The sequence below is a fragment of the Entelurus aequoreus genome, linkage group LG17 (genome assembly GCF_033978785.1).
Source record: "Entelurus aequoreus isolate RoL-2023_Sb linkage group LG17, RoL_Eaeq_v1.1, whole genome shotgun sequence".
NCBI lineage: Eukaryota > Metazoa > Chordata > Actinopteri > Syngnathiformes > Syngnathidae > Entelurus > Entelurus aequoreus.
The window spans coordinates 9,619,306-9,640,438 of NC_084747.1; the positions used below are offsets into that span (position 1 = coordinate 9,619,306).

Consider the following 21,133-nt stretch of genomic DNA (forward strand, 5'->3'; position numbering starts at 1 on the left):
AATTTGATTAAAGCTTTTAACACAAAGAGGTGAATGTTTTTTCTCTCTTGTGTCTTTCTTACACCACACAGGCATGCTATTTTCTACATCGCGTGTCACTGTCTGCAAAGAAAGCTTTACCGCAAACTCAACAATTAATTGTTTTTTCTCTCGTGTGTGTTTTCGTGTGTCCTATCAAGCAGGACTTGATGGAAAAGCCTTTACCGCAAACTGAACAAACAAATGGTTTTTCTCCAGTGTGCGTTCTCATGTGGCCAGTCAAACCGTTCCTGCGAGCAAAGTTTCTGCCGCAAATTGAACACTTGTATGGTTTTTCTCCTGTGTGGATTCTCGTGTGTTCAGTCAAATGGCCCCTTTGAGAAAAGCGTTTCCCGCAGACGGAACAACTGAAAGGTTTTTCTCCGGTGTGTTTCATTATGTGTCGAGTCAAACCCAGCCGGGAAAAAAAAGGTTTACTGCAAACTGAACAATTAAATGGGTTTTCTCCAGCGTGCATTATCATGTGTCTTGTCAAATAGGTCTTGAGAGAAAAGCTTTTACCACAAACTTGACAACTGAACGTTTTTTCGCCTGTGTGTGTTCCCATGTGTTCAGCCAAATGGCTCTTTCGGGCAAATTTTTTGCCACAAACTGAGCAGCTTAAACGTTTTTTACCTCTCTTCTTTTCAGAACTTTCCGAGTGTTTGTTGTCAGCGTGAGTCCTCATATCACCTTCACAGTCTGTATCGCTGCTCAAAGTTACTTCAACCTCGTCTCCAGCCTCTCTATCTGATAGTGGAGCTAAGAGGTTGTCTACTTGTGGTTTCTCTTCATCATCTTCAGTCTTCACAGAGACAACAGTCAGTGGCAACTTGGTGAGATCAGCTTCCTGCGTCCCTAGAAGACACTCTCCCTCCTGAGTGATCCAGAGTTCCTCCTCTTCTCCTTTAGGGTGGTGGGGCTGGGAAGCCTCCTTCTTTAAAGTGGAACTCTCCCCGTGCGACTGAGGGGGAAGTTCGTCCGGATGACCAATCATCTGCTGGACGTCTGCAGGACACAAACACACTTTAGTTCAGACATGATCCATGAGATGTTTCTCCTTGATGTTGCTCCACACTTTCTTCTATGTACTGCATGCGTGTGTAGTGTCTCATGGACATTCACCTCTAACCCCGCCCCTCCCCACAGCGTTAGAACTGGAGCCATAGAAAGTTGCAGTTTACACACAGAAGAAAAGAGAGCTGAATACATCAACAAGGGAGATAAAACTGTCGACAGAAATGTTACGGTCTGCCAACGTTGTTGGACACTTGTCTCACACTCGAAATGGAACACAAGACCAAACATCTGCAGCGTAAACATCTGGATACAACGATGCCTCAACAAATCTGCAGAAAAATATTTGGGGTGGGGCGTTACATTCTTTTAGAGGGCAAACTTTTTCAACGTACAGTTTATATGCTTTACGCTGAACAATCGCTCTGTGACAACTCCTACAGCGCAGATACATACACTATATTGCCAAAAGTATTTGGCCACCTGCCTTGACTTGCTGCTTCTTGATCTTAGCGCCGCTTTCGATACTGTTGATCATAATATTTTATTAGAGCGTATCAAAACACGTGTTGGTATGTCAGACTTAGCATTGTCCTGGTTTAACTCTTATCTTACTGACAGGATGCAGTGCGTCTCCCATAACAATGTGACCTCGGACTATGTCAAGGTAACGTGCAGAGTTCCCCAGGGTTCGGTTCTTGGCCCTGCACTCTTTAGTATTCACATGCTGCTGCTAGGTGACATCATACGCAAATACGGTGTTAGCTTTCACTGTTATGCTGATGACACCCGACTCTACATGCCCCTAAAGCTGACCAACACGCCGGATTGTAGTCAGCTGGAGGCGTGTCTTAATGAAATTAAACAATGGATGTCCGCTAACTTTTTGCAACTCAACGCTAAGAAAACGGAAATGCTGATTATCGGTCCTGCTAGACACCGACATCTATTTAATAATACCACCTTAACATTTGACAACCAAACAATTAAACAAGGAGACTCGGTAAAGAATCTGGGTATTATCTTCGACCCAACTCTCTCGTTTGAGTCACACATTAAGAGTGTTACTAAAACGGCCTTCTTTCATCTCCGTAATATCGCTAAAATTCGTTCCATCTTGTCCACAAGCGACGCTGAGATCATTATTCATGCGTTCGTTACGTCTCGATTACTGTAACGTTTTATTTTCGGGCCTCCCTATGTCTAGCATTAAAAGATTACAGATGGTACAAAATGCGGCTGCTAGACTTTTGACAAAAACAAGAAAGTTTTATAATATTACGCCTATACTGGCTCACCTGCACTGGCTTCCTGTGCACTTAAGATGCGACTTTAAGGTTTTACTACTTACGTATAAAATACTACACGGTTTAGCTCCTGCCTATCTTGCCGATTGTATTGTACCATATGTCCCGACAAGAAATCTGCGTTCAAAGAACTCCGGCTTATTAATGATTCCCAGAGCCAAAAAAAAGTCTGCGGGCTATAGAGCGTTTTCTATTCGGGCTCCAGTACTATGGAATGCCCTCCCGGTAAAAGTTAGAGATGCTACTTCAGTAGAAGCATTTAAGTCCCATCTTAAAACTCATTTGTATACTCTAGCCTTTAAATAGACCCCCTTTTAGACCAGTTGATCTGCTGTTTCTTTTCCTCTGCTCCCCTCTCCCTCGGAGGTTGAGTTGCACAGGTCCGGTGGCCATGGATGAAGTGCTGGCTGTCCAGAGTCAGGACCCCGGGTGGACCACTAGCCTGTGCATCGGTTGGGGACATCTCTGAGCTGCTGACCCGTCTCCGCTCGGGACGGTTTCCTGCTGGCCCCACTATGGACTGGGCTCTCGCTGATGTGTTGGATCCACTGTGGACTGGACTTTCACAATATTATGTCAGACCCACTCGACATCCATTGCTTTCGGTCTCCCCTAGAGGGGGTGGGGGGTTACCTACATATGCGGTCCTCTCCAAGGTTTCTCATAGTCATTCACATTGACGTCCCACTGGGGTGGGTTTTTCCTTGCCCGTATGTGGGCTCTGTACCGAGGATGTGGTTGTGGCTTGTGAAGCCCTTTGAGACACTTGTGATTTAGGGCTATATAAATAAACATTGATTGATTGATTGATTGACTCACATATGAACTTGAAGTGCCATCCCATTCCTAACCCATAGGGTCCACCTTTTGCAGCTATTACAGCTTCAACTCTTCTGGGAAGGCTGTCCACAAGGTTGCGGAGTGTGTTTATAGGAATGTTCCACCATTCTTCCAAAAGCGCATTGGTGAGGTCACACACTGATGTTGGTGGAGAAGGCCTGGCTCTCGGTCTCCGTTCTAATTCATCCCAAAGGTGTTCAATCGGGTTCAGGTCAGGACTCTGTGCAGGCCAGTCAAGTTCATCCACACCAGACTCTGTCGTCCATGTCTTTATGGACCTTGCTCATGTTGGAAGAGGAAGGGGCCCGCTCCAAACTGTTCCCACAAGGTTGGGAGCATGGAATTGTCCAAAATGTTTTGGTATCCTGGAGCATTCAAAGTTCCTTTCACTGGAACTAAGGGGCCAAGCCCAACTCCTGAAAAACAACCCCACACCATACTTCCTCCTCCACCAAATTTCACACTCCTACCACTTTGTGTCTGAGTTGCTGTTGTTCCCAAACTCTTCACTTTTCTTATAATAAAGTTAACATAGGAATATTTAGGAGCGAGGACATTTCACGACTGGATTTGTTGCACAGGTGGCATCCCGTGACAGTTCCACGCTGGAAATCACTGAGAGCGGCTTTCTTTCACAAATCTTTGTAGAAACAGTCTCCATGCCTACGTGCTTGATTTGATACACCTGTGGCCAGGCCAAGTGATTAGGACACCTGATTCTCATCATTTGGATGGGTGGCCAAATACTTTTGGCAATATAGTGTACTTTTCTTCATGCTAAAAAACAAAAAAGCAAAATAGTGCCGTGCTGAGTCCATTTATTCAACTCTGGTCCAGGTGGCTACAGCAAGGAGGACGAAGCAGTTACTTTTCTGCCTAGCAGTTTTCATTTTGACAGCAGTTTGTCATTTAGTTTTAGTCACAGTCTTTTGACAAAAATGTATTTGTTTTTTTGCTGCCAAAAGTGCATCAACGGAGTACTGAGCAAAGGCCGTGAATACTTATATGTACAAAACCCAAAAGCAGTGAAGTTGTCACGTTGTGTAAATGGTAAATAAAAAGAGAATACCATAATTCCTTGAATTGGCGCCGGGAATATGGTATTCGCATGCCTTGAATTACAGCCGGGTCAAACTCGTTTCGCAAAATAATTAGCGCATGCTTGGCACTTCCGCCGGGTCAAATATGAGTCATTAACTCCCGCCTCCTGGTGGTAGAGGGCGCTAGTGATCCTTCTTGCGACTGCTGGTACTGCAGAAAACCGGTGCTGCAGAAGAAGACAACATGCAGCAAGAGTGTGCAGCCATTGTTTTTACCATGGAGGATTACATATCTAAAATAAAACAGTTTTCTAAACTGGACTTTCAATCGAAGCAGGAGGTAATACTTAAAAGGAAGATTTACATCGAGACAGAGAGACTTTTAAAACTGAAGAAAGATAAGGAAGTCTTCTATATTGATGCTTTTCTTCAAAAGGAGCTGGCATGGACTCATTTATACCTAAAGGTAAGACAATAATAACGTTTTTTTTTAATTAAATGTGCTTTTCATGATAAGGTAAGCGCCGGAGTGAGAAGAGGTTTTAAAATAATTAGCGCATGCTTGGCCATCCCGCAGGCTTCTGGTAAGCGCCGGAGTGACAGGAGGTTTTAAATTAATTAGCGCCCCTGCTGCTATTCAAGGAAATACGGTACAATGATTTGCAAATCCTTTTCAACATATATTCAATTGAATAGACTGCAAAGACAAGATATTTGACCTTCGAACTGGTTAACTTTGTTATTTTTAGCAAATATTAGCTCATTTGGGATATGATGCCTGCAACATGTTTCAAAAAAGCTGGCACAAGTGGCAAAAAAGACTGATAAAGTTGAGGAATGCTCATCAAAGACTTATTTGGAACATCCCACAGGTGAACAGGCTAATTGGGAACGGGTGGGTGCCATGATTGGGTATAAAAGCAGCTTCCATGAAATGCTCAGTCATTCACAAACAAGGACGGGGCGAGGGTCACCACTTTGTCAACAAATGCCTGAGCAAATTGTTTAAGAACAACATTTCTCAACCAGCTATTGCAAGGAATTTAGGGATTTCACCATCTACGCTCCGTAATATCATCAAAAGGTTCAGAGAATCCGGATAAATCACTGCACGTAAGCGGCAAGGCAGAAAACCAACATTGAATGCCCGTGATCTTGGATCCCTCAGGCGGTACCGCATCAAAAAGCGACATCAGTGTGTAAAGGATATCACCACATGGGCTCAGGAACACTTCAGAAACCCACTGTCAGTAACTACAATTGGTCGCTACATCTGTAAGTGCAAGTTAAAAGCGAAAGCCATTTATCAACAACACCCAGAAACGCCGCCGCCTTCGCTGGGCCCGAGCTCATCTAAGATGGACTGATGCAAAGTGGAAAAGTGTTCTGTGGTCTGACGAGTCCACATTTCAAATTGTTTTTGGGAACTGTGGACGTATCCTCCGGACCAAAGAGGAAAAGAACCATCTGGACTGTTCTAGGGTGAAAGTGTAAAAGCCAGCATGTGTGATGGTATGGGGGTGTATTTGTGCCCAAGACATGGGTAACTTACACATCTGTGAAGGCACCATTAATGCTGAAAGGTACATACAGCTTTTGGAGCAACATATGTTGCCATCCAAGCAACGTTACCATGGACGCCCCTGCTTATTTCAGCAAGACAATGCGAAGCCACATTCATATATAGCTATATGTATATAAAAATTATATATATATAAATATATATATATTTAAAAGGGCTGTCAAACGATTAAAATATTTAATCGTGATTAATCAAAGTTTGTTCATAGTTTGCTAAAAATCAATCGCAGATACATATCATTTTTCATCATTATTAATTGGATGCAAGACAGATGATTTTCAAGTTTTTCTTTTACCACGTAAGGACAATTACTTTGCTTTAATGAAATCTTTTTTAAACAGGCCAACACAAAAAGGACATAACATGCTTTTAATGACAATTTAATAAAATAACCTGCACTGTGTTGGTGTCTTGCCAGATGTTTGTATTTTGTAAGAATACCAAACTTGTATTCCTGCTGCAGGAGCACTTGCATTCAGAGGAGGGGCTACACTTCCATGTTTCGACACCAGTTTCATGCAAAATGTGGATAGTTACGATGTTTGTTGATGTCATCTCTGACATTTCTACCTGAACAAATGCTTCTGATATTCTGTGCATCCCAGGTTTGACAAGTTAATACTACTCCTATCCCTGCATGACAATGTTTTAATCTCCTCTATTTATTATAAGGTGTAATATTCAGCCTGCTAAACTTTCAGACTATCAATCAGAACTGCTTATAAAAGAAATATCACAGATTACATTACAAGACATGTTTGACAAAGCATGATAGTAACGTAAGAACATTTTTCATTTTGTCACGTTACAGATTTTTGTCATTTATGGAGCTACACGTCGCGCTAATATTGTGAAGCCGGATGTGTGTGATTTGTGTGAGAAGAGAATTGACATGTTTGGACGGAAGTCACCGTTAAAAGTGACTCTAGATTTCCTTTCTTTTTTTTCTGCAGAGATTATATTCCATTTTATTAAAGTAGTTTGAGAAAATAACTAAATGTTATGTTGTTAATGCACTCAACTGTAATGCAAATACGGACGTGAAGCTCCTCCTCTCTACAAGCAACAACGGCGCCAGCTCCAATGATGTCGTCTCACGCCGTTTGAAGATACATTTGTCTTGTCTAATCCTGAGAATGACTTGCCATGGCTTTGGACCTGAGATCTCCGCAAGGTCCTTCTTTCTTTGTGCATTTCTGCTAGCTATTTTCCAGCTTGTGGCTCAACAGTAACTCAACGCCATTACCTCTTTGCCTGCGTGCACAGGAAGTGATGTCATCAAAACCGCAGCTGCCATAGGGCTTCCAGTGGCACACAAAATGAATGAACGAAGCGTTTGTACACCGAGACATGGTTCGCATACATCTAAAGGTTCGTAGAACGAAAAGGTAGTAAACAGAGGTTCCACTTTGATCATATCAATGCATACATCAGTACAAAACTGATTAAGGAGTCGGTCGTTTGGGTCGCCAAAGTGTTGCTAGGCAAACCAAGACGATGTACAACATATGTACGACACCCAAAACCAGTGAAGTTGTCACATTGTGTAAATGGTAAATAAAAAGAGAATAAAATGATTTGCAAATCCTTTTCAACTTATATTCAATTGAATAGACTGCAAAGACAAGATATTTAACGTTCACACTGAGAAACTTATTTTTTTTGTTGCAAATAATCATGAACTTAGAATTTAACGGCAGCAACACATTGCAAAAAAGTAGTCACAGGGGCATTTTTACCACTGTGTTACATGGCCTTTCCTTTTAACAACACTCAGTAAAGGTTTGGGAACTGAAGAGACACATTTTTGAAGTGGAATTCTTTCCCATTCTTGCTTGATGTACAGCTTAAGTTGTTCAATAGTCTCTGTTGTCTTATTTGATGCTTCATAATGCGCCACACATTTTCAATGGGAGACAGGTCTGGACTACAGGCAGGCCAGTCTAGTACCCACACTCTTTTACTATGAAGCCACGCTGTTGTAACACGTGGCTTGGCATTGTCTTGCTGAAATAAGCAGGGGCGTCCGTGATAACGTTGCTTGGATGGCAACATATGTTGCTCCAAAACCTGTATGTACCTTTCAGCATTAATGGTGCCTTCACAGATGTGTAAGTTACCCATGTCTTGGGCACTAATACACCCCCATACCATCACACATGCTGGCTTTTACACTTTGCGCCTAGAACAGTCCGGATGGTTCTTTTCCTCTTTGGTCTGGAGTACACAACGTCCACAGTTTCCAAAAACAATGTGAAATGTGGACTTATGAGATCACAGAACACTTTTCCACTTTGCATCAGTCCATCTTAGATGAGTTCTGGCCCAGCGAAGCCGGCGGCATTTCTGGGTGTTGTTGATAAATGGCTTTGGCTTTGCACAGTAGAGTTTTAACTTGCACTTACAGATGTAGCGACTAACTGTAGTTACTGACAGTGGTTTTCTGAAGTGTTCCCGAGCCCATGTGGTGATATCCTTTACACACCGATGTCGCTTTTTGATGCAGTGCCGCCTGAGGTGTTACACACAACACACGCGTGTAACATTTTCCGGAGTGCGGCTCTAGAATGGCTTATTTGGATTGACATTATTTTTTATAAGGAAACATTTAGTTTTTAAAGGATTTGTTTTCAACAAATCCTTTAAAAACGGATTTCAAAGGTGTAATTAGTCCTAAGTTATAAAGAAAGAAGTCTCACCGTATGAAGGATGAGTTTCTTGTAGAAATATACAAACAGATTTTGATGTGTTTTTTTAGAGGTGTCCGATAATATCAGACTACCTATATTATCGGCCGATAAATGCTTTAAAATGTAATATCGGAAATTATCGGTATCGGTTTCAAAAAGTAAAATTTATGACTTTTTAAAACGCCGCTGTACGGAGTGGTACACGGACGTAGGGAGAAGTACAGAGCAGTTGCGTCTCCCAGTCATACTTGCCAACCCTCCCCATTTTCCCGGGAGACTCCCGAATTTCAGTGCCCCTCCCGAAAATCTCCCGGGGCAACCATTCTTCTGAATTTCTCCCAATATTGGAGGTGTGCCTTAAAGGCACTGCCTTTGCGTGCCGGCCCAATCACATAATATCTACGGCTTTTCACACACACAAGTGAATGCCATGCATACTTGGTCAACGGCCATACAGGTCACACTGAGGGTGGACGTATAAACAACTTTAACACTGTTACAAATATGTGCCACACTGTGAACCCACACCAAACAAGAATGACAAACACATTTCGGGAGAACATCCGCACCGTAACACAACATAAACACAACAGAACAAATACCCAGAACCCCTTGCAGCAATAACTCTTCCGGGACGCTACAATATACACCCCCCGCTACCCCCTACCCCCCCACCTCAACCTCCTCATGCTCTCTCAGGGAGAGCATGTCCCAAATTCCAAGCTGCTGTTTTGAGGCATGTTAAACAAAATAATGCACTTTGTGACTTCAATAATAAATATGGCAGTGCCATGTTGGCACTTTTTTTCCATAACTTGAGTTGATTTATTTTGGAAAACCTTGTTACATTGTTTAATGCAGGGGTCACCAACCTTTTTGAAACCAAGAGCTACTTCTTGGGTACTGGTTAATGCGAAGGGCTACCAGTTTGATACACACTTAAATAAATGGCCAGAAATAGCCAATTTGCTCAATTTACCTTTAACTCTATGTTATTATTAATAATTAATGATATTTACACTTAATTGAACGGTTTAAAAGAGGAGAAAACACGAAAAAAATGACAATTACATTTTGAAACATAGTTTATCTTCAATTTCGACTATTTAAAATTCAAAGTTCAACCGAAAAAAAGAAGAGAAAAACTAGCTAATTCGAAACTTTTTGAAAAAATGTAAAAAAGAATTTATGGAACATCATTAATAATTTTTCCTGATTAAGATTAATTTTAGAATTTTGAAGACATATTTTAAATAGGTTAAAATCCAATCTGCACTTTGTTAGAATATATAACAAATTATATATAACAAATTGGACCGAGCTATATTTCTAACAAAGACAAATCATTATTTCTTCTAGATTTTACAGAACAAAAATTTTAAAAGAAATTTAAAAGACTTTGAAATAAGATTTAAATTTGATTCTACAGATATTCTAAATTTGCCAGAATCATTTTTTTGAATTTTAATCATAATGAGTTTGAAGAAATATTTCACAAATATTCTTCGTCGAAAAAACAGAAGCTAAAATGAAGAATTAAATTAAAATGTATTTATTATTCTTTACAATAAAAAAAAAAATTACTTGAACATTGATTTAAATTGTCAGGAAAGAAGAGGAAGGAATTTAAAAGGTAAAAAGGTATATGTGTTTAAAAATCCTAAAATCATTTTTAAGGTTGTATTTTTTCTCTAAAATTGTCTTTCTGAAAGTTATAAGAAGCAAAGTAAAAAAAATAATGAATTTATTCAAACAAGTGAAGACCAAGTCTTTAAAATATTTTCTTGGATTTTCAAATTCTATTTGAGTTTTGTCTCTCTTAGAATTAAAAATGTCGGGCAAAGCGAGACCAGCTTGCTAGTAAATAAATAACATTTAAAAAATAGAGGCAGCTCACTGGTAAGTGCTGCTATTTGAGCTATTTTTAGAACAGGCCAGCGGGCTACTCATCTGGTCCTTACGGGCTACCTGGTGCCCGCGGGCACCGCGTTGGTGACCCTTGGTTTAATGCATCCAGCGGGGCATCACAACAACATTAGGCATAATAACGTGTTCATTCCACGACTGTATATATCAGTGTCGGTTGATATCGGAATCGGTAATTAAGAGTTGGACAATATCGGATATCAGCAAAAAAGCCATTATCGGACATCTCTAGTTTTTTTAAATACCTATTTTTGAGTGCATAACATTCATGGATACAACATATATTTTGCCTTGTAGACATTTAAATACAAAATCTAATTATTTAAATTTATATTGGTAACTTTATGAGCTGTGACACTTGTGGAGAACTTCCCAATCAAAAGTTGACAGTAATCATATTATTCTTGTTCTTTATTACCTCCAATCCTCTGCACGTTGATGTAGACATGTGGTCCAGTCTTCTCTTCACATCTCTTACTCTTCCCCAACATCTCTTCTTTCACATCATTATTTTCTTTACACAAGCGCTTGTTTTGCTCTTCCACTTTCTTCATTTGACTTTTGCATTCTTTCATCTCCTCTGATGTGAACTCCACTGCCTTCTTCAAGCTAACAATCATGGCGGTTATTTGATTGAATTGTTTAAAAAAGTCGGAACATTTCTCATCGACGCTCTTTCCAAGGCTTAAGATAGCCTCCAAAATGACGTTGTTGGAAACTTCAACTCGCTCATCTTTGTCTGCAGCTTTCGTTGGTGGCGCTGATTCTCTTTCACTTTCTCTTTTAGCGGACGTCGCCATCTTAGCGTAGCAGTAGTCGTCCATCTTCTATCACGTCTTCAATCTTCACTTCACTTCAATCCGTCACTCCAAACTCGACTTTAGTTTCGTGAGTTTTAGACAAGGCGAACCTCTGCGAGTCTACATAAATGTTAGATCGTAAATGTGAAACTTCTTTAGCGAGCCACAGACGTTCAGTCCGCCATCTTGGTCGCCTGCAGGTCTTTTTATTTGATCCGTTTGCGCATGCGCCAAAAGTCAGCCATTTCCGTTTCCTTTCTTACGGTAGTATTTGGTTTTTCAAAATATATCCGTGTCAACATGTTTCTTTTAAACAACCATTTCGCAAAAGTAAATCATTATTCATACGAGTTTTGTTGAATAAAAAAAAAATAAAAAAATATATATATATAAAAATAAATTGTTTTAATATTTTTTGTATTGTTACGAACTTTAGCTAACCTTTTTTTTCCAAAATAATCTTACTCATCTCACCATATGAAATGTGACTTACTTCACTATGTATTACATATTTATTTATTTTTATTGTGATTACTTATGGAGTATATTGGGAATAAATTGAGAACAGGAAGTGAACAAACGTTTTAGCAACTGTTATGTAAAAGAAAAGGGGTAGGATTGAATAAGCTCTGCTTCTTCCTACTCCTTTTCGAACATGTTGAAAAGAGAAACTGGAAACTGTATCATGTTGTATGCATGCATGTGTGATGTATCATGTTGTATGCATGCATGTGTGATGTATCATGTTGTATGCTTGCATGTGTGATGTATCATGTTGTATGCATGCATGTGTGATGTATCATGTTGTATGCATGCATGTGTGATGTATCATGTTGTATGCATGCATGTGTGATGTATCATGTTGTATGCTTGCATGTGTGATGTATCATGTTGTATGCATGCATGTGTGATGTATCATGTTGTATGCATGCATGTGTGATGTATCATGTTGTATGCATGCATGTGTGATGTATCATGTTGTATGAATGCATGTGTGATGTATCATGTTGTATGCATGCATGTGTGATGTATCATGTTGTATGCATGCATGTGTGATGTATCATGTTGTATGCATGCATGTGTGATGCATCATGTTGTATGCATGCATGTGTGATGTATCATGTTGAATGCATGCATGTGTGATGTATCATGTTGTATGCATGCATGTGTGATGTATCATGTTGTATGCATGCATGTGTGATGTATCATGTTGTATGCATGCATGTGTGATGTATCATGTTGTATGCATGCATGTGTGATGTATCATGTTGTATGCATGCATGTGTGATGTATCATGTTGTATGCATGCATGTGTGATGTATCATGTTGTATGCTTGCATGTGTGATGTATCATGTTGTATGCATGCATGTGTGATGTATCATGTTGTATGCATGCATGTGTGATGGATCATGTTGTATGCATGCATGTGTGATGCATCATGTTGTATGCATGCATGTGTGATGTATCATGTTGAATGCATGCATGTGTGATGTATCATGTTGTATGCATGCATGTGTGATGTATCATGTTGTATGCTTGCATGTGTGATGTATCATGTTGTATGCATGCATGTGTGATGTATCATGTTGTATGCATGCATGTGTGATGTATCATGTTGTCTGCATGCATGTGTGATGTATCATGTTGTATGCTTGCATGTGTGATGTATCATGGTGTATGCTTGCATGTGTGATGTATCATGTTGTATGCATGCATGCATGTGTGATGTATCATGTTGTATGCATGCATGTGTGATGTATCATGTTGTATGCATGCATGTGTGATGTATCATGTTGTATGCATGCATGTGTGATGTATCATGTTGTATGCTTGCATGTGTGATGTATCATGTTGTATGCATATACGTGTGATGTATCATGTTGTATGCATGCATGTGTGATGCATCATGTTGTATGCTTGCATGTGTGATGTATCATGTTGTATGCATGCATGTGTGATGTATCATGTTGTATGCATGCATGTGTGTTGTATCATGTTGTATGCATGCATGTGTGATGTATCATGTTGTATGCATACATGTGTGATGTATCATGTTGTATGGATGCATGTGTGATGTATCATGTTGTATGGATGCATGTGTGATGTATCATGTTGTACGCTTGCATGTTCCAAATAAACTCAAACTCAACTTAACTCAACTCAACCTGTCAGATTTCCATCCAGTCTGTGGAACCAATGGCGAGTAATCCTGAATGCTGGACATTGAATATTGTGGAGTATTTATTACTTATTTATTTATAGAAGTTTTTATTTATTTTATTTCTGCTTGTATTGCTTTTATTTGGGTTTTATCGTTGTGTGTTTTTTTCCCTGTGATTTAGATCCCCACTGGGTCTGAAATAAAATGACTACTAACTGAACTTGTGTGTGGGTTTTCTTTTGAAAATCCACTATACTGCCAAAAGTATTTGGCCACCTGCCTTGACTCACCTATGAACTTGAAGTGCCATCCCATGGAATTGTCCAAAATGTTTTTGGTGTCCTGGAGCATTCAAAGTTCCTTTCACTGGAACTAAGGGGCCAAGCCAAACTCTTGAAAAACAACCCCACACCATAATTCCTCCTCCACCAAATGTCACACTTGGCACAATGCAGTCCAGGCTCGTCCATCAGATTGCCAGATGGAAAAGTGTGACTCATCAGTCCAGAGAAGGTGTCACCACTGCTCTAGAGTCCAGTGGTGACGTGCTTTACACCACTGCATCCCACTTGGACTTGTTGATGTATGGCTTAGATGCAGCTGCTCGGCCATGGAAACCCATTCCATGATGCTCTCTGCGTACTGTACGTGGGCTAATTGGAAGATCACATGACGTTTAGAGCTTTGTAGCAAGTGACTGTGCAGAAAGTCTTTGCACTATGCTGACCTCCCTGTCAGTTTACGTGGCCTACCACTTGGTGGCTGAGTTGCTGTTGTTCCCAAACTCTTCACTTTTCTTATAATAAAGTTGACTTTGGAATATTTAGGAGCGAGGAAATTTCACGACTGGATTTGTTGCACAGGTAGCATCCTATGACAGTTCCACGCTGGAAATCACTGAAAGCGGCCCATTCTTTCACAAATGTTTGTAGAAACAGTCTCCATGCCTAAGTGCTGGATTTTATACACCTGTGATTAGGACACCTGATTCTCATCATTTGGATGGGTGGCCAAATACTTTAGGCAACATAGTGTATATTAAAGCAGCAGTAAGTAACTTTTCAACCTTCATCAAATATTTCATCACTTTTGGGACGATACATGGACTTACAAGTCGCTGAATGACACCTCTGTAATGGCACTTAGTGACTTTGAGGAGGGTGGCAGGAACCCCGTCACGCCAAAAACTTACAAATATGCTGACTTGCTTTACGGCATACGTCACTCCCCCCTTTCCCAAGTTTGTTAATAAGACGGAAGTCGACGCGGACGCCTGCGTGCAAGCATTCCATTCGTACTGGGAAGTCAAAATGTCCCAGTCTGAATTTCAACTGGGTTGGGTTTATGACTCGAGAATTCTCACCACCCCTGAATGAATTACAAAGATGGCTGCTCTGGATGTAAACAATGATGTCTGCTTCTATGTGTCAGGTTCAAACACTGATGACATCTATTAAACAAGACAAGAAGCAAGGAATTAAACAGAGGCATAATTCAATTTGGCTCAATTGAGGAGAGACGCGTAGACACTGTACACAGTGTCGTCCCACGCCCCTGACGAAAGATTGTACCCCTCCTCTTTTATTTGGACTTTCCCTGATTACATGGCAACAGCTGTTTCTAAGGGACGGGGGTCGTAAACAGCCATCACCTTTGATTAAAACAGTTAAAAGAAAAGGTCGTAAAACAGTTCAGGAGTGGAGTCAGGTCCTCCTTCCTCTTCGATTAGTAGTTCTCGGGTCAAGACAATATATTTCTGTTGATTACAATACATGAAAGAAACAGAACACCTTCATGTTGCTTCCCATCCTACACAGTGGAGTTTTACAAGCCTTCTGCTTGGTAGGATCAAAGACAGCTTTTGTCTTCTCGCCGGGAACTCGTGGCAACACAAAGTTTTGTGATAACTTAGATACAATTATTCTAACAGTATGACATCCGTTATCAGCACTTCTGATTAGTTTTTGTCGCCATAAATCAGCCATAAACAAAGTATTGTTGTACATTTATGTATGGTAAAAAAAACAACCCAGCATTTATCTATATCTTGACAAAAAAAACAATGACTTGTGTGTAGTTTGGGAACAGTTGGTAATGGTTATGTGCAGTAAAACTTTTCATGAAGTCAACTCACCTTCGTGTGTGTTCCTAATTTTATGTTCTACGTCTTAGATCAGTTGTTCTTAACCTTGTTGGAGGTACCGAACCCCACCAGTTAAATATGCGCATTCACTGAACCCTTCTTTAGGGCAAAAAAAACAAAACCTTTTCAAATTCAAGACAAAGTTATGTTTTTTTTACTGGTGCACAAAATGAAGCGTGCATGAACATCACCTTGTTCATAGAACAAAACCAACACAGTGCATGAACTCACAATTAATTACACACCTGCAAATCAGTGGGACTTCTGCTGTTGCCGTATCCGTAATACGCCGATAGGGAGAGGTTTGTATTTACACGATGAGTCGGGTGTGTCTTGACCTTCGCCGAACCCTTGAGGCCGACTCACCGAACCCCTAGGGTTCCATCGAACCCAGGTTAAGAACCACTGTCTTAGATGAAGAGAGCAGTTATGATTTTGGTTTACAGAGTAAACAAGTAAAAACTAAGGTTTTAGGCATTGTTTTCTCTAAACTCTTACATTTGTTTAAATATGGCCAAGGACACGCATTATTGTGGGTTTCCAGCACGTCGTCTTCATCACTAAAGGAAACATCCAAACAGGGCGGCATGGCGTAGTGGGTAGAGCGCCCGTGTCAGAAACCTGAGGGTTGCAGGTTCGCTCCCCGCCTCTTACCATGCCGTTGTGTCCTTGGGCAGGACACTTCACCCTTGCCATCGGTGCCGCTCACACCGATGAATGAATGTTGAATCAATCAATCAATCAATGTTTATTTATATAGCCCTAAATCACAAGTGTCTCAAAGGGCTGTACAAGCCACAACGACATCCTCGGTACAGAGCCCACATACGGGCAAGGAAAAACTCACCCCAGTGGGACGTCGGTGAATGACTATGAGAAACCTTGGAGAGGACCGCATATGTGGGTAACCCCCCGCCCCCTCTAGGGGAGACCGAAAGCAATGGATGTCGAGTGGGTCTGACATAATATTGTGAAAGTCCAGTCCACAGTGGATCCAACACATCAGCGGGAGTCCAGTCCACAATGGGGCCAACAGGAAACCATCCCGAGCGGAGACGGGTCAGCAGCGCAGAGATGTCCCCAACCGATGCACAGGCTAGTGGTCCACCCGGGGTCCCGACTCTGGACAGCCAGCACTTCATCCATGGCCACCGGACCTATGCAACTCCCCCTCGCAAGGGACAGGGGAGAAGAGGAGAGAAGAAAAGAAACGGCAGATCAACTGGTCTAAAAAAGGGGGGGTCTATTTAAAGGCTAGATTATACAAATGAGTTTTAAGATGGGACTTAAATGCTTCTACTGAGGTAGCATCTCTAACTGTTACCGGGAGGGCATTCCAGAGTACTGGAGCCCGAATAGAAAACGCTCTATAGCCCGCAGACTTTTTTTTGGCTCTGGGAATCACTAATAAGCCGGATGAATGATAGGTGGTGGTCGGAGGGGCCGTAAGCGCAAATTGGCAGCCACGCTTCCGTCAGTCTACCCCAGGGCAGCTGTGGCTACGAAAGTAGCTTACCACCACTAGGTGTGAATAAATGATGGGTTTTTAACATGTAAAGCGACTTTGGGTACTTAGAAAAGCGCTATATAAATCCCAGTTGTTATTATTATTATCTATCTAATCTGCGGGAGAGAATTCCTCTGACATTTTCGAGTATGTTTTTTGTTTTTTTGAGTGGTCAGCTTGAAGCGTCCCTCTTTCTCCGACTCCCTCGTCGTCATGTGACATGAGTGTGTGTGTCTGTTATGATTTTGCTTACTTGTTTTGATGACCCGCCTCGTCTTGCCTTTGATTGGCCAGTCCGTATAACATTAGGATAGGATAGGACAGGATAGGTCTTTATTGTCTTTGCACAAGCACAACGAAACTTTGTTTTCAGCACAAACCCGTTCGAGATGAGACAAACAAACAGGGTACAGGGTTACAGAACAGGCGCCCCGTAAAAGATAGGAGAAAGGTAAACGCTGGGGAAGGATGGGTAAAAAAAAATACAATCTAGACGGGGCTCCTAAGGGGGCCCAGTCTGGAGTGGGAAAAAAACCTCCATAGCAAAGCACATGTACATATTACAACATACATATCAAGATATCTAGCAACAGAGGGGAGGGAGTGGGGGGGCCATGGTGGCAGGCCGCAGCTCTCAAGCACTGCCCATCCGTCCATCACCCCTATGGGATTTGCGTCAAGGCCGTTGGGGTATGTGTGTGTGGTGAATGTATTTTTTTGTGGATGCATGTGTGTGTGTAAGCCTGCAGTGTGTCTCTGTTCCGCGGCCTTGATGTCGTGCAGTCGATAGTCAGTCCAAAGTCAACAACAACAGGTGTGTGTTCATGAGAGACAAGAAGGGAGTTTGTTGTGTCTTCACTGCACTGTCCTTCAGGAGAGTCTCCAAGCCAGGGAAACAATCCAAGTTAGAATGTTTTGTATGCGAGTGAAAATAAAATTTGCTTTTCACTCTAAATTGTCTATGACTGGTCCTCAAAAAAAAAAGATGACTCATCATACAAACACCAACCAATCATCGTGGATGTTCTCCGTATGTATGGATGCTCTCATTCATCCGGCTCATTCCACTTTCTCCATAATTTTTTGAGTCACAGTTCATTTTCTCTCTTTAATAATAATAATAATAATAATAATGAATTACATTATTATTTGTTAAAATCTCAAAGTGCTACAAAGCATACAAAAAAATAAAAAAAAAAATAAAAAAAAATATAGAAAGTTAAAATATATAATAAAAAATGAAAATAGAAAGGAAATCATGACACACACTAGATCAGGGGTCACCAACGCGGTGCCCGCGGGCACCAGGTAGCCCGTAAGGACCAGATGAGTAGCCCGCTGGCCTGTTCTAAAAATAGCTCAAATAGCAGCACTTACCAGTGAGCTGCCTCTATTTTTAAAATTGTATTTATTTACTAACAAGCTGGTCTCGCTTTGCCCGACATTTTTAATTCTAAGAGAGACAAAACTCAAATAGAATTTGAAAATCCAAGAAAATATTTTAAAGACTTGGTCTTCTTTTGTTTAAATAAATTCATTAATTTTTTTACTTTGCTTCTTATAACTTTCAGAAAGACAATTTTAGAGAAAAAATACAACCTTAAAAATAATTTTAGGATTTTTAAACACATATACCTTTTTACCTGTTATATTCCTTCCTCTTCTTTCCTGACAATTTAAATCAATGTTCAAGTAATTTTTTTTTTTTATTGTAAAGAATAATAAATACATTTTAATTTAATTTTTCATTTTAGCTTCTGTTTTTTCGACAAATAATATTTGTGAAATATTTCTTCAAACTTATTATGATTAAAATTCAAAACAATTATTCTGGCAAATCCAGAAAATCTGTAGAATCAAATTTAAATCTTATTTCAAAGTCTTTTGAATTTCTTTTAAAATTTTTGTTCTGGAAAATCTAGAAGAAATAATGATTTGTCTTTGTTAGAAATATAGCTTGGTCCAATTTGTTATATATTCTAACAAAGTGTAGATTGGATTTTAACCAATTTAAAACATATCATCAAAATTCTAAAATTAATCTTAATCAGGAAAAATTACTAATGATGTTCCATAAATTCTTTTTTAAATTTTTTCAAAAAGATTCGAATTAGCTAGTTTTTCTCTTCTTTTTTTCGGTTGAATTTTGAATTTTAAAGAGTCGAAATTGAAGATAAACTATGTTTCAAAATTGAATTGTCATTTTTTTCGTGTTTTCTCCTCTTTTAAACCGTTCAATTAAGTGTAAATATCATTCATTATTAATAATAACATAGAGTTAAAGGTAAATTGAGCAAATTGGCTATTTCTGGCAATTTATTCAAGTGTGTATCAAACTGGTAGCCCTTCGCATGAATCAGTACCCAAGAAGTAGCTCTTGGTTTCAAAAAGGTTGGTGACCCCTGCACTAGATAAACACTAGATAAAACAGAAACATAGATAACAGAAATACAAACATGAAAGCACTGGATAAATCAGATATGCAAGCAGTGCATTTAAAAACAAGAAGGCAGAGAAATGAGATAAAACTGTGCTAAAAAAGTGTTTTTTTTAGTCCCTTCTTAAAACGGTCGACCGACTGTGGTGCTCTAAGATGGTCGGGGAGAGCGTTCCAGAGTTCGGGTGCGGTCGAGCAGACAGCCCGGCGGCCCATTGATTGTAAGTTTGTCCTGATGGCTTTGAGGAGGTTGGTGTTTGAGGAGCGGAGGTTGCGGGTTGGAGGATGAGGGGAAACTAGGTCCTTGAGGTAGGAGGGGGCGTTGCCGTAGATGCATTGGTGAGTGAGCAGGTTGATCTTAAATTGGGTCCGGGATGCGATAGGGAGCCAGTGGAGTGATTTGAGGATAGGTGTGATATGATCACGCTTGCGCACTCTCGTCAGGATCCTTGCTGCGCTGTTTTGGATGTACTGGAGCTTTTTGATGCTCTTTTTGGGGATACTGACGAGAAGTGCGTTGCAGTAATCAAGCTCTTTGTAGCTTGTAGCTTTCATGAAAGCTACAAGCTACATGGGTCCAAATGTAGCTAAGCTACAGGAAAAGCTACTCTTTTTTAAAGTAGCTAAGCTACCCCTAAGCTACTGGAAAATGTGGTTACGCCACATTTTGACCAGTAGGAAACTGCTACCATGAATTGATTAACGTGGACCCCGACTTAAAGGCCTACTGAAAGCCACTACTAGCGACCACGCAGTCTGATAGTTTATATATCAATGATGAAATCTTAACATTGCAACACATGCCAATACGGCCGGGTTAACTTATAAAGTGACATTTTAAATTTCCCGGGAAACTTCCGGTTGAAAACGTCTATGTATGATGACGTTTGCGAGTGACGTCGATGGTTGAAGCGGAAGTATTGGTTCACCATTGTATCTCAATACAAAAAGCTCTGTTTTCATCGCAAAATTCCACAGTATTCTGGACATCTGTGGTGGTGAATCTTTTGCAATTTGTTTAATGAACAATGAAGACTGCAAAGAAGAAAGCTGTAGGTGGGATCGGTGTATTAGCGGCTGGCTGCAGCAACACAACCAGGAGGACTTTGAGTTGGATAGCAGACGCGCTATCCGACGCTAGCCACCGACCGCATCGATGATCGGGTGAAGTCCTTCGTTGCGCCATCGATCGCTGGAACGCAGGTGAGCACGGGTGTTGATGAGCAGATGAGGGCTGGCGTAGGTGGAGCGCTAATGTTTTTATCATAGCTCTGACGAGGTACCGTAGCTAAGTTAGTTTCAATGGCGTCGTTAGCAACAGCATTGCTAGGCTTCGACAGGCGGCACAGCATTAACCGTGTGGTTACAGGTCCAGTGTTTGGTTCGGTGTCTCCTGATAGTAGTATTGTTGATCTTCTGTCTATCCTTCCAGTCAGGGGCTTATTTCTTTTGTTTTTATCTGCATTTAAGCACGATGCTATCATGTTAGCTCCGTAGCTAAAGTGCTTCACCGAAGTATTGTCGTGGAGATAAAAGTCACTGTGAATGTCCATTTCGCGTTCTCGACTCTCATTTTCAAGAGGATATAGTATCCGAGGTGGTTTAAAATATAAATCCGTGATCCACAATAGAAAAAGGAGAAAGTGTGGAATCCAATGAGCCCT

At 40.6% G+C, this 21,133-nt stretch overlaps 1 protein-coding gene across 2 annotated transcripts in view; it reads right to left on the bottom strand.

The window, feature by feature from the left end:
* Positions 1-21,133, bottom strand: part of LOC133632306 (gastrula zinc finger protein XlCGF57.1-like) — a 127,769-nt gene that overhangs the window by 1,301 nt on the left and 105,335 nt on the right. Inside the window, exons 1-2 of one of the 2 annotated variants that reach the window (XM_062024671.1) lie at positions 10,839-11,431; positions 1-1,026 (exon numbers count right to left, since the gene is read on the bottom strand). The exon at positions 1-1,026 is cut by the window's left edge and continues 1,301 nt beyond it. In XM_062024671.1, the coding sequence (XP_061880655.1) occupies positions 128-1,026; positions 10,839-11,244 (1,305 nt within the window). In that variant the 5' untranslated portion in view covers positions 11,245-11,431 and the 3' untranslated portion in view covers positions 1-127. Of the gene's footprint in view, positions 1,027-10,838; positions 11,432-21,133 lie in introns of those variants that run through there. The other variant, XM_062024672.1, reaches the window with a different exon arrangement.